Below are 13,812 nucleotides of genomic sequence, written 5' to 3'. Positions count from 1 at the left end.
CCTGTAGTAGGTAACTTCTGGGAACTCTTCTGGCTCTATCAATCTGTTTCTTCACTTCCGCAGGTGGGTATTGTAGTTGTAAGAAAGCTTGACAGAGATCTTGTAGGTGTTTGTCTCTGTCTGAGGGGTTGGAGCAAATGCGGTTGTATCGCAGAGCTTGGCTGTAGATGATGGATCGTGTGGTGTGGTCAGGGTGAAAGCTGGAGGCATGTAGGTAGGAATAGCGGTCAGTAGGTTTCCGGTATATGGTGGTGTTTATGTGACCATTGTATATAAAGTCTGCTGCAGTTTCCACGGTATGCATCCGATGAAGTGAGCTGTAGCTCACGAAAGCTCATGCTCAAATAAATTGGTTAGTCTCTAAGGTGCCACAAGTACTCCTTTTCTTTTTGTGAATACAAACTAACACGGCTGTTACTCTGAAACCTGTACAGTATTGCCAACTATTTATATTTAAAATATTAATTAAGCATAAAATCTCAAAGAAAGATCAATTTTGACACTTTAATAGATCTGTAATCCCTTAATAAGCCAATTAGTATGGAGAATAAAACAAATAAACTAAGTCAACAGGTTATATGAATCTTTCATGTCTACTGCCATAAGGAAATGTAAATTCATGTCTATGTTGTGCAACCAATATTTGTCCTTTTGGTCTGCTTTGTGCAAAACAGAAGTAAAAAATACAATGTAATTTCACATTTGTACTAAAGCAGTTTCCTAGTTTCTTGTTGTTGTTAGGGTAATTATATAAAAATTATTATTTGAAACAGGTCTGCCTGGACAATGCAAAAACATTAAAGCAAGTGAAGTGACTAAAAATTCATGTAAGATATCGTGGGAACCTCCAGAGTATGATGGTGGCACTCCCATCTTACATTATGTCCTGGAACGTAGAGAAGCTGGTCGGAGAACATATATTCCAGTGATGTCTGGTGAGAACAAACTCTCGTGGAATGTCAAGGATCTTATACCAAATGGTGAATATTACTTCCGTGTTAAGGCTGTCAATAAAATTGGAGGAGGTGAATACATTGAACTAAGGAACCCAGTCATTGCTGAAGATCCAAAGCGTAAGTTCTTATATCAATGGATAATCGACTAGATAGATTTTAAAATAATTTCTCTATATCTTCTATTTGTTTAAATTCTATTTTTGTTATTATTCTACAGAGCGTCCAGATCCACCTGTTGATCTTGAGATTTCTAATACAACATCCAAGTCAGTAACACTTACATGGAAGCCACCTTTATATGACGGAGGATGCAAGATTATGGGCTATATCTTAGAAAAGATTGCTAAGGGTCAAGACGAGTGGGAAAGGTGCAATGAATTTTTGATACCTGTTTTGACTTACACAGTAAAAGGTCTTGAGGAGGGCAAGGAATACCAATTCCGTGCTCGTGCAGAGAATGCTGCAGGTGTCAGTGAACCTTCTCGTATCACTCCATTAGTGAAAGCTGTTGATCCCATTGGTATGATTGCTTATTTTTCTTACTACCATCAATTCTTAAACCTACCAGAAAATACTACTTTTAACTTCATTTCTAAATGCAGCTTAAAAATACATTTCTTGTTATTACAGAGGCTCCAAAAGTCTTCCTTAGTGCTAATCTGCAGGCTGGCCTTGAGGTGAGGCGCGGTGATGAAATTGCACTGGAAGCACATATTTCAGGAGCACCGTACCCATCTATTACATGGTTAAGGAATGATGAAACTATTAGGCCACAGGAAATAAAAAAGAGAGTAACAAAGTTTACTAGGAGAAGGAAGGGTGAAGTTGAAGAAGAGGAGCCATTCTACCTTTCACTGCCAGAACGTTTGAATATTGACAACCACACACCTGGAGAGTCCTTGTTAGCCGTTCGTGACTCACTTAGACCTGACCATGGCACATTTACAATCAGAGTTGAAAATGATCATGGTGTTGCAAAAGCCTCATGTGAAGTAAACGTATTAGGTATGTGCTTAAACAGCTTATTGTTTAAAATGTCAGAGCAGATGCTCACCAGAAGACACTAATAATTTTTTACTGGTGTTTTAAAAAATAGATACACCTGGACCTCCTATCAACTTTACATTTGAAGATGTTAGAAAACATTCTGTTGTTTGCAAGTGGGAGCCTCCTCTTGATGATGGTGGAAGTGAAATCCTGAACTATGTCCTGGAAAAGAAAGACAACTCAAAAGCTGAAATAGGCTGGGTTACTGTCACTTCAACACTCAGGCATTGCAAATACCACGTGCTAAAATTGATTGAAGGAAAGGAATACCTTTTCCGTGTATCAGCTGAAAATCGGTTAGGACCTGGACCACCATGTGTTTCCAAACCACTGGTAGCCAAAGATCCATTCAGTAAGTCTTATGTTGATATTTAAACACAATACTTTTGGAGAAATTCTATTCTATATGGGGTTTTTTATACTATCCGCATCACTAGTATCTGAATGCATTCCAGAAGTGCATTAAGCAATGTAACTAGCAGCTATCAAATGTGGTTCATTTTTTTTTATCTTGTCCCCCTGTTAGGGGAGAAATTGTATGTGGAGTATCGTGTTTTGTTTTGGCAGGGTGTTGTTTGGGGTTCGGGTTTTTTTTTTAATGTACATGCGACTGTATGTTTATGTAAGAAAATGCAAGGTTGAAGAATTGCACCTTCTGCTTGGAGCAGAAGGCGGTGAGGTTTGTATTGGTCCTTAGTTCCTGTAGGGGTTCATACTACAGTCTCGGATTAGTCCCTCAGAGAGCTCTGTCTCCAGCACAGACAAGCTTTATCCTTATGTTGGAAAGTCCCATTGTGCCAGAGGAGTTGCTGACCACAGTCTTTATCCCAGTTTTTAGATATCCTGGGCCCAACCCACTGAGTACCTTGAAGATAGCAACAAAGGCCAAATGTATTACAATGCACTCTTTTATATAGTACTTTTCGCATTAAAATATTAACAAATTAATCATGGCCCATGTGAAGGAGTTCCACATTATTATCTCTGTTTTACAGATTAGTAAACTAAATCACAGTAAGTTTAACCGACTTGTCCAAAATCACACAGTAAGAAAATGATAGAGCTGCAGTTAGAACAGGTTATTTCCCCATGCTTAGTCCACTAGGCCATAATGCCTCACTACATACATAAAATTAAATTTGAGATCTGGATAAGAAATCATAGATGCCAAAATTTCATTTTTCTCTTTCTTTTTAATTTTTTTAGCTCCACCGGATGCACCTGATAAACCTGAAGTGGAGGATGTTACCAGTAATAGTATGTTGGTTAAATGGAAAGAACCAAAAGACAACGGTAGCCCCATCTTGGGTTATTGGATTGAAAAACGTGAAATCAATAGTACTCACTGGGCTCGTGTCAACAGAAGCCTCCTGAACACCCTAGAAATAAGAGCCGATGGACTTTTGGAAGGACTTAACTATATCTTTAGAGTGTGTGCTGAAAATGCAGCTGGCCCTGGCAAATTTAGTCCACCTTCAGATCCAAAAACTGCTCAGGACCCAATATGTAAGTATTTTAATAGAAGATAATGGTTGGAGGCTGACAAGAGTAGGTTAAGTATCCATGAATTTTGATTTACACTTTTTTATTTCTTTAGTGCCACCTGGTCCACCAATTCCAAGAGTTGTTGATACAAGCTCAACTGCTATTGAGCTAGAATGGGAACCTCCAGCATTCAATGGTGGTGGTGATATCATCGGTTATTTCATTTACAAACAACTGGTGGGCATAAATGAATGGTCACGCTGCACAGAGAAATCCATTAAGATTAGAAAATACACTGTTAAAGAAATTAGAGAAGGTGCTGACTATAAACTCCGTGTTACCGCTGTTAATGCAGCCGGGGAAGGACCACCTGGTGAAACTGAACCTATAACAGTTTCAGAACCTCAAGGTACTGTTGTTGTGCAAATGTCATTTAACATATAGTAGCCAGTATGGCATGTTAGACTCTTTTATCTCCCTTAAACTAAGGCACAATTTCTATTTTTCTGCAGAGCCTCCTCATGTTGAATTGGATGTTTCTGTCAAAGCAGGCATTCAGATAATGGCTGGGAAAACTCTTAAAATTCCTGCTACTGTAACTGGGCGCCCTACACCTACAATTGTGTGGACTGTGGAGGAAGGTGAATTAGACAAAGAGCGGGTTGTTATTGAAAATGTTGGCACCAGATCAGAACTAACTATTCAGAATGCATTGAGAAAAGACCACGGAAGATATGTGATTACTGCAACCAATCAGAGTGGTTCCAAATTTGCAGCAACCAGAGTAGAAGTTTTTGGTAAGAAATATTACATGCTGTGAAACCAATTGTCAAGTATACCTAGATACAAGAAATCTTTGTTTTTTTCTTATACAACATGTTCTCTTTTTCAGATGTTCCTGGGCCAGTGCTTGACCTAAAACCTGTGGTTGTGAACAGAAAGATGTGTCTGCTTAACTGGTCTGATCCTGAAGATGATGGAGGAAGTGATATCACTGGCTTCCTTGTTGAACGCAAAGATGCCAAAATGCATACTTGGAGACAGTGTATAGATACTGAGAGATCTAAGTGTGATATTACAGGTCTCGTTGAAGGACAGGAATATATGTTTCGTGTTATTGCCAAGAATAAGTTTGGCTGTGGTCCACCTGTTGACATCGGACCAATTCTTGCAGTTGACCCATTAGGTAAAATAACTATTTGTTTGCTTATGTCAATTATTAAATATAGGGAGATCTAGATCACTGCACAGTTATTTAATTAATGCTGAGATGGCACACTGTATATTCAATGTACATAGACATATTAATGGGGTTTTTTAGTTTTCATACTTACCTGCTACAGAGTTAAGGCTTCAGACCTTCAGCAGAGTAACTGTTGAAGTTAGATCTCTCACTTATGTAAAATTACCATGACCATTTCTGAAAAGGAGTAGGAGATAACCACTTTGTCTCTCCTTCTTTCAATCAGGCAGCTTCCATTGACAAAGTCTGTGTTTAAACTATTGTTGAGACACTAATTGTTGCCCTGTTGCCAACATAGTCACTTCACTATCAGAGAAACTTCACACTACATTATAATAATTTGGATACCTTGCATATGAAAGATGCTGCTTTAAAAATGCCAAATCTATTTTATTTAATAGGATAAGAAATGAAACAAAACTTTAAGTATATGTATGACTTATATTTTTCATTGTGAATTACTTGTGATAATAGGTCCTCCAACAGCACCTGAGAGGTTCATGTACACAGAGAGGACAAAGTCAACCATTACACTTGACTGGAAGCCTCCCCGTAATGATGGTGGCAGTCCTGTCATAGGATACATCGTTGATAAGAGAAGACATGACTCAAATGTGTTTGAAAGAGTTAACCAGCAACTCTGTCCAACTACATCTCTTCTTGTAAACAATCTTGCTGAGCTTCATATGTATGAATTCCGTGTCAAAGCAGTCAATGCTATTGGTGAAAGTGAACCATCACTACCACTTAACGTAGTTATACAAGATGATGAAGGTACACCTGTTTATTAGAAACACGTACAACGGCTTTCAAAACTCTGTTAGCTTGTTTCTTTGCTTTTTGTTACCGCCTTCATTCTTTTATTTTTGTTTTGTTTTGTTTTACAGTACCTCCAACTGTCACATTACGTCTGGCTGTCAGAGGAGATACTATCAAAGTGAGGGCAGGAGAGCCAGTTAATATTCCAGCTGATGTCACAGGTCTACCAATACCAAAGATTGAATGGGCCAAAAATGAAGTTTTAATTGACAAACCATCAGATGCACTTAAGATAACCAAACAAGAAATATCTAGATCTGAAGCAAAAACTGAACTTAGTATGCCTGCTGCACTTAGGGACGATAAAGGCACTTACACAGTCACAGCTACCAATCGTCTCGGCACAGCGTATCGCAATGCTTATGTTGAAGTGTATGGTAAGGATCTGATTTATTTTAATGAAATGACAAAAGCAAATATGTTTTTGCCTTTTCCATAACATAATATTATATTGTATTGTTTTTATTTAGATCGTCCTTCTCCACCAAGAAATCTTGCCGTTTCTGACATTAAAGCAGAATCATGCTATTTGACCTGGGATGTCCCCCTTGATAATGGTGGCAGTGAAATTACTCATTACATTATTGAAAAACGTGATGCCAGTAGGAAGAAATCTGAATGGGAGGAGGTCTCCAGCACAGTAGTTGACAGACGATTTGGGGTAAAGTTATCTGAAAACTTTTCTGTACTTTACAAAGTGTCTTTATGATGTAATTCAACATGCTTAAATAGCAAAAATAACACACGTACAATACTGAAATAAAATGAATTATCAATACAATGAAAAATTACAGAACACATAGTTATCTGAGTAGGTGGTACACTGACCATGACCAGAATTTCTAGATAATCGCTATTGCCATTGTGTATTTTCCTTAAATCCCAAAAAGAAAATAATATATTCAGTTATGTCATTTATTTTATAAAGAAGTTAATATCTGAATTAAGGAGATGTATCCCTTTTGTGTCGTCTAGGTTAATTTATATCAGAAATATAATTTTGTATTTAGAGAGTAAGGGTGATCACAATTTCATATGACCCAGTAAAGGTACAGTAGCTGACAAGTTCTCTCATTTTGAAAAAATCACTATACAGACATTTTAAATCCAGTGGTTTTTTTATTAATTGTTTTTCCAGTTTTGCTTTTGAATTGTTATAAGCATCTCAGTGAGGATTCATTCTCACCCTCCTTTAAAACTTAATCATACTGATACATGTCAGAGTAATTCTCACTAACTTAAGACACTGACAAAAGTATGTGACCACTTGGCAATTTGGTCAATTTTGTTAGGTTTTTTGCTTACCCTGCTGTTCTGACCTGCTGCTGTATCTCTTAGTAGCACTAGCCTCCAGCTTCCCTCCAGTATATTGCCCTCTTGCTGAAAGGGCAAACAGCCCAAATGGTAGGAACAAACAAATTTGGGGGTGAGAGAACCTGGATTTGTGCAGGAAATGGCCCAACTTGATTATCATACACATTGTGAAGAGAGTGGTCACTTTGGATGGGCTATTACCAGCAGGAGAGTGAGTTTGTGTTGGGGTAGGGGGGCGGAGGGTGAGAAAACCTGGATTTGTGCTGGAAATGGCCCAACTTGATGATCACTTTAGATAAGCTATTACCAGCAGGACAGTGGGGTGGGAGGAGGTATTGTTTCATATTCTCTGTGTGTATATAAAGTCTGCTGCAGTTTCCACGGTATGCATCCGATGAAGTGAGCTGTAGCTCACGAAAGCTCATGCTCAAATAAATTGGTTAGTCTCTAAGGTGCCACAAGTACTCCTTTTCTTTTTGCGAATACAGACTAACACGGCTGTTACTCTGAATCTTGGCTCTGTGTGCATGATATACAAGTTTCTATGGTGCAGCATATAGAGGTACTTGTAGCCATTCACTGGGATAACTAAGGAAGAGTTTAATTAAACAGCATCAAAAGAGGGAAAATTTAACATATACTTATTTTGGAAACAGTTATTTATTCATTTAAATCTTGTTTTTCAGGTGTGGAAACTTGCAACAAATGGTGAATACCAGTTTAGAGTCAGGGCAGTAAACAAATATGGGACAAGTGATGAGTGCCTCTCAGAGAAAGTGGTCATTAAGGATCCATATGGCCTTCCTGGACCTCCTGGAAAACCAAAAGTTTTAGATCACACTAGGTCATCAATGCTGGTGACTTGGGAGCCTCCTTTGGACAATGGTGGAGCCCCAATCACTGGGTATTGGTTGGAGAAGAGAGAAGTCGGAGGTGTCTATTGGTCACGTGTTAACAGAGCTCCAGTAACAAAACCAGTAATGAAAGGGCTGGAATTTAATGTCTTGCGGTTGATTGAAGGCGTTGAATACCAGTTTAGAGCAATGGCTGTAAATATTGCTGGAATTGGCCCTCCCAGTGAACCATCAGATCCTGCGTTAGCAGCAGATCCTATATGTAAGTATACAGTTTTTATGAGTTGCTTTAAAGGTTATAATACATAAAAACTACATTCTGTAACCCTTATTGATGTTGAATTCAGTGGGACTAGACTGATGAAATGTTTGCAGGACTGGGGCCTACATAATGCCATTCTGTTTTCAGTGTAATGATTTTCTGATTAACTATTAATTATTTTTATTTTAGTTCAGATAATTAATTCTGATCTCACGTGCCATACTTTTACATCAGTTTAACTCCAATGATTTCAATGGACTACTCCTGTTTAAGCTGGTGTAAGCGAGTTCAGAATCAGTGATTTATTCTTCTTTGTTGTTAAATATTATTACAGTAGAATAATGTTTATATTTTTTGCTTTAAGTGTATGTATAATTGTTATATGTGTTGTAAATATAAAAAACGTATAACAATTTCACATATCGTATATGTCATATACATAACATGTTTGTAAATATACATATTTGCAGTATTCTCAATTTTTACTACCATTCTTTTTGACAAATGTATAGAAAAATACTTCTTTTGCTGACATTACAGCATTTTAAAATGTAAAATTGAAAATACATAGACACTAACTCCCAGCCAAAACTTTTTGCATTTTCTTACAAGTTGTACCTGGTGCACCATCATGCCCAGAGGTTACAGATAGAACCAAATCCACTATATCTCTTAAATGGAAACCCCCACAAAAAGATGGTGGCAGTCCTATAAAAGGATACATTGTTGAAATGCAAGAAGAAGGTAGTACTGACTGGAAGAAGGTGAATGAACTAGACAAACTATTCCCTACTTGCGAATGTGTTGTACCCAGCTTGAAAGAACTTACAAAGTACAGATTTAGAGTGAAAGCTGTAAATGCTGCTGGGGAATCTGAACCAAGTCTTCCAACATCAGAAATACCTGTCAAGGAAATTCTAGGTAAGAGTCTTGGAATTAATTTAGATATTTAGAGATAAATCCTACCATTTGCTGTGCATGTGCATTAGGAGACAAAGAGGGGTAAAGACCAAGTTCAAACAGCAGGGCCCACCATGGTAGACCTAGCCCAGTACACAGAATTATTCAAGAACATCAACAAAGAAGCTGGAAATCTAAGAAAGTGACCTGGTGACCTTGAATAGGATATCACCAACCAGAAATCTGACAAGCGTTATAACTAGACATAAAGGTTACATTGTGCCCAATGAAAAAGCAACAGCAACAAGTGCCCCACAGAGCATTGGGGTCCTCCTGATGCAGTGGTTCTTAATCTTTACTGCAGCCTGTGCCCCTTTGGTTCTCAAAATATATTCTTGCAGCCGTTATCAAAAATCATTGAAGTAGGTCAGTTCTTCAAACCTAGATATATTTTTGTTTGTATATTACAGTAATAGCTAAAAAATGTCTAATGTTAATAAATACATAGATTTGATTAAACAAAGTAGTTGTACCTACATGCCTGTGCTTAATTTGTGTTTTCGATGATTTACCTTCTAAAAAAATCCGGCATGTCTCGCACCCCCAGAAAGGGCATCTCGCACCCCAGGTTAAGAGCCACTGTCCTGATGTATACTGTGCATGCTTTGGAATGTATCATGAGGTTTTCATGCATAGCTGGCTGAATTTTAATTTCAATAACTCATCTAACAATTATATTTCTAAATCTTTTTGCAGAGGAACCAGAAGTTTTTATTGATATTGGAGCACAAGATTTTCTCTCTGTTCGTTCTGGTACAACAATTAAAATCCCAGCCATTATAAAGGGGCGTCCAGTTCCAAAAACATCTTGGGAATTTGAAGGAGAAGCCAAGAAGGCAATAAAGGTTATTAAAAGAACTGATTACTTTCTGTTCTTTTCTGTTCTTTCTGTTCTTTTAATCTGTTGCTAACTATTTAAAGAAATCTCTGTTACGTTTACTTTTTCTTCTTTATTTATAGGATGGAGTCAATAATATACCTGAAGATGCTCAGGTAATGTAAAAAAATTAAATTGTTTCTATATTGCTAAATTTTTCATTTTGTAATTATTTATAATCAATATATATTTCTTTTTATTTGCAGCTGGAAGTAACCAATACTACTTCAATAATTACTATCCCAGAATGTAACAGAGGCCATTCTGGAAGATACAGTATTACAGCAAAGAATAAAGCAGGACAGAAAACTGTAAACGTTAGAGTTAACGTCCTTGGTACGCCATATACATGTTGGAGTATTCATATAGAATTTTTCATGTTTTCTAGGTATTTATCTAAAACTGCTTCTGTTGTGCTTTTATGCTAACAGATGTGCCAGGGCCACCAAAAGACCTGAAAGTGAGTGATATAGCAAGATGTAGTTGCAAACTTTCATGGAAGATGCCAGACAATGACGGTGGAGACAGAATCAAAGGCTATGTTATAGAGAAGAGGACTGTTGAAGGGAAGGCCTGGACAAAAGTCAATCCAGACTGTGGAAGCACTTCCTTCATTGTACCTGATCTCATAGCCGGGCAACAATATTTCTTCCGTGTACGTGCAGAAAACCGCTTTGGTATTGGGCCGCCTGCAGACACAATCCAACGGACCACAGCCAGGGATCCAATCCGTAAGTTAAATCAAAATGGAACATCTCCTTTGATAACCAAATGCTACTATAATGTCGGTTGATTCCAATTTTTATTTGATTTTTAAAGATCCTCCTGATCCACCTATCAAACTCAAGATTGGTCTTGTAACTAAAAACACTGTTAGCTTGACATGGAAACCTCCAAAGAATGATGGTGGTGCCCCTGTTACACATTATAATATTGAGTGTCTTCACTGGGATCGTACTGGGGAAGGGAAAGAGTCTTGGAAACAGTGCAATAGACGTGATGTAGAGGAAACAAAGTTTACTGTTGAGGACCTGAAAGAAGGTGAAGAATATGAATTCAGGGTCAAAGCTGTAAATGAAGCGGGTCCCAGCAGACCATCTGCTACAGTTGGCCCAATTGTTGTCAAAGACCAAACATGTAAGTACTGAACAATGCTGGAAAACAGAACATTTCATTATACAACTTTAAAAGTATATTTGCTTTTGTATCCCTTTTAATGGCAATTTATGTTTTTTGTGTTTCATACTAGGTCCACCATCAATTGAACTCAAAGAATTTATGGAGGTTGAGGAGGGAACAGATATTAACATTATAGCCAAGATAAAGGGTGTGCCATTCCCCACATTAACGTGGTTTAAAGCTACTCCAAAGAAACCTGATGACAAAACACCAGTACTGTATGATCAACATGTCAATAAGGTTGTGAGCGAAGATACTTGCACCTTACTAATCCAACAGTCTCGCAGAAGAGATACAGGCTTGTACACTTTAACTGCTGTAAATAATCTGGGAACTGCTTCAAAGGAGATGAGGCTGAATGTTCTTGGTAAATATCAAGGGGTTTTGTACAATTGCATGTGTTGATTCTGTGAATATGATACTTTATTTTAAATGTATTTTAATTATGCATTCATAATTCTTAAAATTTAACTTTCAGGACGTCCTGGACCACCAGAGGGACCCATTAAATTTGAATCCATTTCAACTGATCAGATGACCTTGTCTTGGCTTCCTCCTAAAGATGATGGTGGTTCTAAGATTACAAACTATGTTATTGAAAAAAGGGAAGCTAATAGAAGAACATGGGTACCTGTTACCAACGAGCCAAAGGAATGCATCTTCACTGTGCCCAAATTGCTGGAAGGCCATGAATATATGTTCCGCATCATGGCACAAAATAAATTTGGCATTGGGGAGCCTCTTGATAGTGAACCACAAACAGCAAGAAACCTTTTCAGTAAGTATGATATTGTGTTCAAATGTTAGTTGTTCTCATGCTTTGTAGTGACTTTGACAATGCAGAGTCTAAAGAATCAGCTCATCTATTATGGCAAAGCTGTAAATTACCAATTGCTTTTATGTCTACCACATATCTGAAATTTCTAGAATAGTTTGAAAGATTTTTACCATAGATATCCTGTTAGGTAGTTAACGTTTAAAATGTTAATGTTTTGTCTCTTTTCTTTGCTATATCTTAAAATACAACTATATTTGGTTTTATTGAAACTGGACTGGATCATACAGTTATATTTGGGATAATACTGACCTTACCATTATGGAAGAGTTATTTCCTTAACTTGAGTTATGGAAAAAGACAATAAAGAATAAGGGAGTTAGCTTCTTAGTTGCTGGTCTAACAGAAAGGGAATGCTAGGTCTGAGAAAAGAAGACTATATTACAAACTTTTCCTACACACACTGGCCACAGAAAGGTACACAGAGGGCAAGTGAATGTTAACCTTGACAGTTAAATGAGACACAGACATTTTATATTTTAACATTTTGTTACAAAATTTGTGTAACTTTTTTTCCAGGTGTTCCTGGACCATGCGACAAGCCAACGGTTAGCAGCATAACATATGACTCCATGATTGTCAACTGGGAGGAACCAGAATATGATGGAGGCTCTCCTGTAACAGGTTACTGGCTAGAGCGTAAAGAGACCACTGGAAAGAGATGGACAAGGGTTAACCGTGATCCTATCAAACCTATGACCCTAGGCATTTCTTACAAAGTTACTGGTCTTATTGAAGGTTCAGAATATCAGTTCCGTGTATTGGCTATTAATGCAGCTGGTGTTGGTCCACCAAGCATGCCATCTGACCCAGCAATTGCTAGAGACCCTATTGGTAAATATGTTAAATTTATATTTTTCACATTGAAAATGTTCCATTGAGAAGAAAAAATGTATTGTTATAATGTAATGATATCATATTATTTTCCAGCCCCTCCTGGTCCACCAATTCCAAAAGTTACTGACTGGACAAAGTCATCTGTTGATCTGGAATGGGCTCCACCATTAAAGGATGGTGGTTCTAAGATCACTGGTTACATAGTTGAATATAAAGAGGAAGGAAAGGAAGAATGGGAAAAGGTAGGTGAAATACTATTATAGGATTTGGGTTTCCTCTATCTTTAAACAATATTTTTCGCTAATGTATATTTGTACATATTCTCATTACACCAACTATATGGGACAAATTATCATGTCTTCTTTGTACAATAATTATCTTCGTAGTTTTAAAATATATGGCCAAATTCAAAAGTTAATATTTGCCACACTGTGGTGTCTAAGATACCTCAGTATTTTCCTAAACTCAGGTTCTCTAAACATCACAGTTCTGTGCAGCAAAGTATGTTTATAGTTATCAATAAAGGAGCAGAAGGTTCATGTGAAAGTGGATATTAGGTACATAAGTAAAGGAGCCAATGGAATGTCAAATTATTCCTAGTTACTTTGCAAACAATGCCTCCACGTTTTCCTACTGCTCTTCAATAATACATTACTGAAAATCTCACTGGTGCATATAGAACAGAAGTTAATGTTTCCCAACCAGCAATTTGGTCATAAATACATGCCACTTGTCCAGTATGCCTACTTTTGCACCTCTTCACATATTTGCTATAAGCCAAATGCTGCCCCAACCTGTGCATAAAATCCATGTAAACAGGCTATGCACAAGAGATCCAGAAAGGCTCATGAGAAAGGGATTTTTTCCCACTTTTCCTCCTTTCACCTCCAAACTGGCATTTTGGTGTACAGGAACCCTATGCAGCCATTCATCTGCCTCAGATCATGGACTCTGTTGTAACTGCTATGGCTCCTTTATGACTCCCTAGTTAGAGGAATTGTTCAAACTGATGAATCTGCATGATAGTACATCTCCAAGTCACTCTCCTGCATTTCCATTACCCTATATTCCCCTCACAATGTTCCCTTCAATCCGCATATCATTCATATGCACCAGGATGTCCTGAATGCCTTCTCTGTGGAAT

The 13,812-nt window shown here is 37.6% G+C and overlaps 1 protein-coding gene across 1 annotated transcript in view; it reads left to right on the top strand.

Moving 5' to 3' along the window:
- The window catches only part of TTN (titin), a gene marked incomplete at its 5' end in the record, with an annotated part of 307,317 nt that overhangs the window by 227,841 nt on the left and 65,664 nt on the right, over positions 1-13,812 (top strand). Inside the window, 22 exons of the mRNA XM_084642843.1 lie at positions 774-1,073; positions 1,174-1,476; positions 1,587-1,961; positions 2,053-2,355; positions 3,210-3,509; positions 3,601-3,897; positions 4,001-4,285; positions 4,381-4,674; positions 5,206-5,505; positions 5,619-5,927; positions 6,021-6,211; positions 7,551-7,980; positions 8,593-8,901; positions 9,637-9,785; positions 9,901-9,933; positions 10,024-10,153; positions 10,249-10,548; positions 10,637-10,954; positions 11,067-11,363; positions 11,475-11,774; positions 12,351-12,665; positions 12,762-12,910. Coding sequence (XP_084498969.1) covers positions 774-1,073; positions 1,174-1,476; positions 1,587-1,961; positions 2,053-2,355; positions 3,210-3,509; positions 3,601-3,897; positions 4,001-4,285; positions 4,381-4,674; positions 5,206-5,505; positions 5,619-5,927; positions 6,021-6,211; positions 7,551-7,980; positions 8,593-8,901; positions 9,637-9,785; positions 9,901-9,933; positions 10,024-10,153; positions 10,249-10,548; positions 10,637-10,954; positions 11,067-11,363; positions 11,475-11,774; positions 12,351-12,665; positions 12,762-12,910 — 5,987 coding nt within the window. The remainder of the gene's footprint in view (positions 1-773; positions 1,074-1,173; positions 1,477-1,586; positions 1,962-2,052; positions 2,356-3,209; positions 3,510-3,600; positions 3,898-4,000; positions 4,286-4,380; positions 4,675-5,205; positions 5,506-5,618; positions 5,928-6,020; positions 6,212-7,550; positions 7,981-8,592; positions 8,902-9,636; positions 9,786-9,900; positions 9,934-10,023; positions 10,154-10,248; positions 10,549-10,636; positions 10,955-11,066; positions 11,364-11,474; positions 11,775-12,350; positions 12,666-12,761; positions 12,911-13,812) is intronic.

The sequence above is a fragment of the Lepidochelys olivacea genome (assembly GCF_965140295.1).
Source record: "Lepidochelys olivacea isolate rLepOli2 genome assembly, chromosome: 11".
NCBI lineage: Eukaryota > Metazoa > Chordata > Testudines > Cheloniidae > Lepidochelys > Lepidochelys olivacea.
This window is presented reverse-complemented; position numbering and strand designations above follow the sequence as displayed.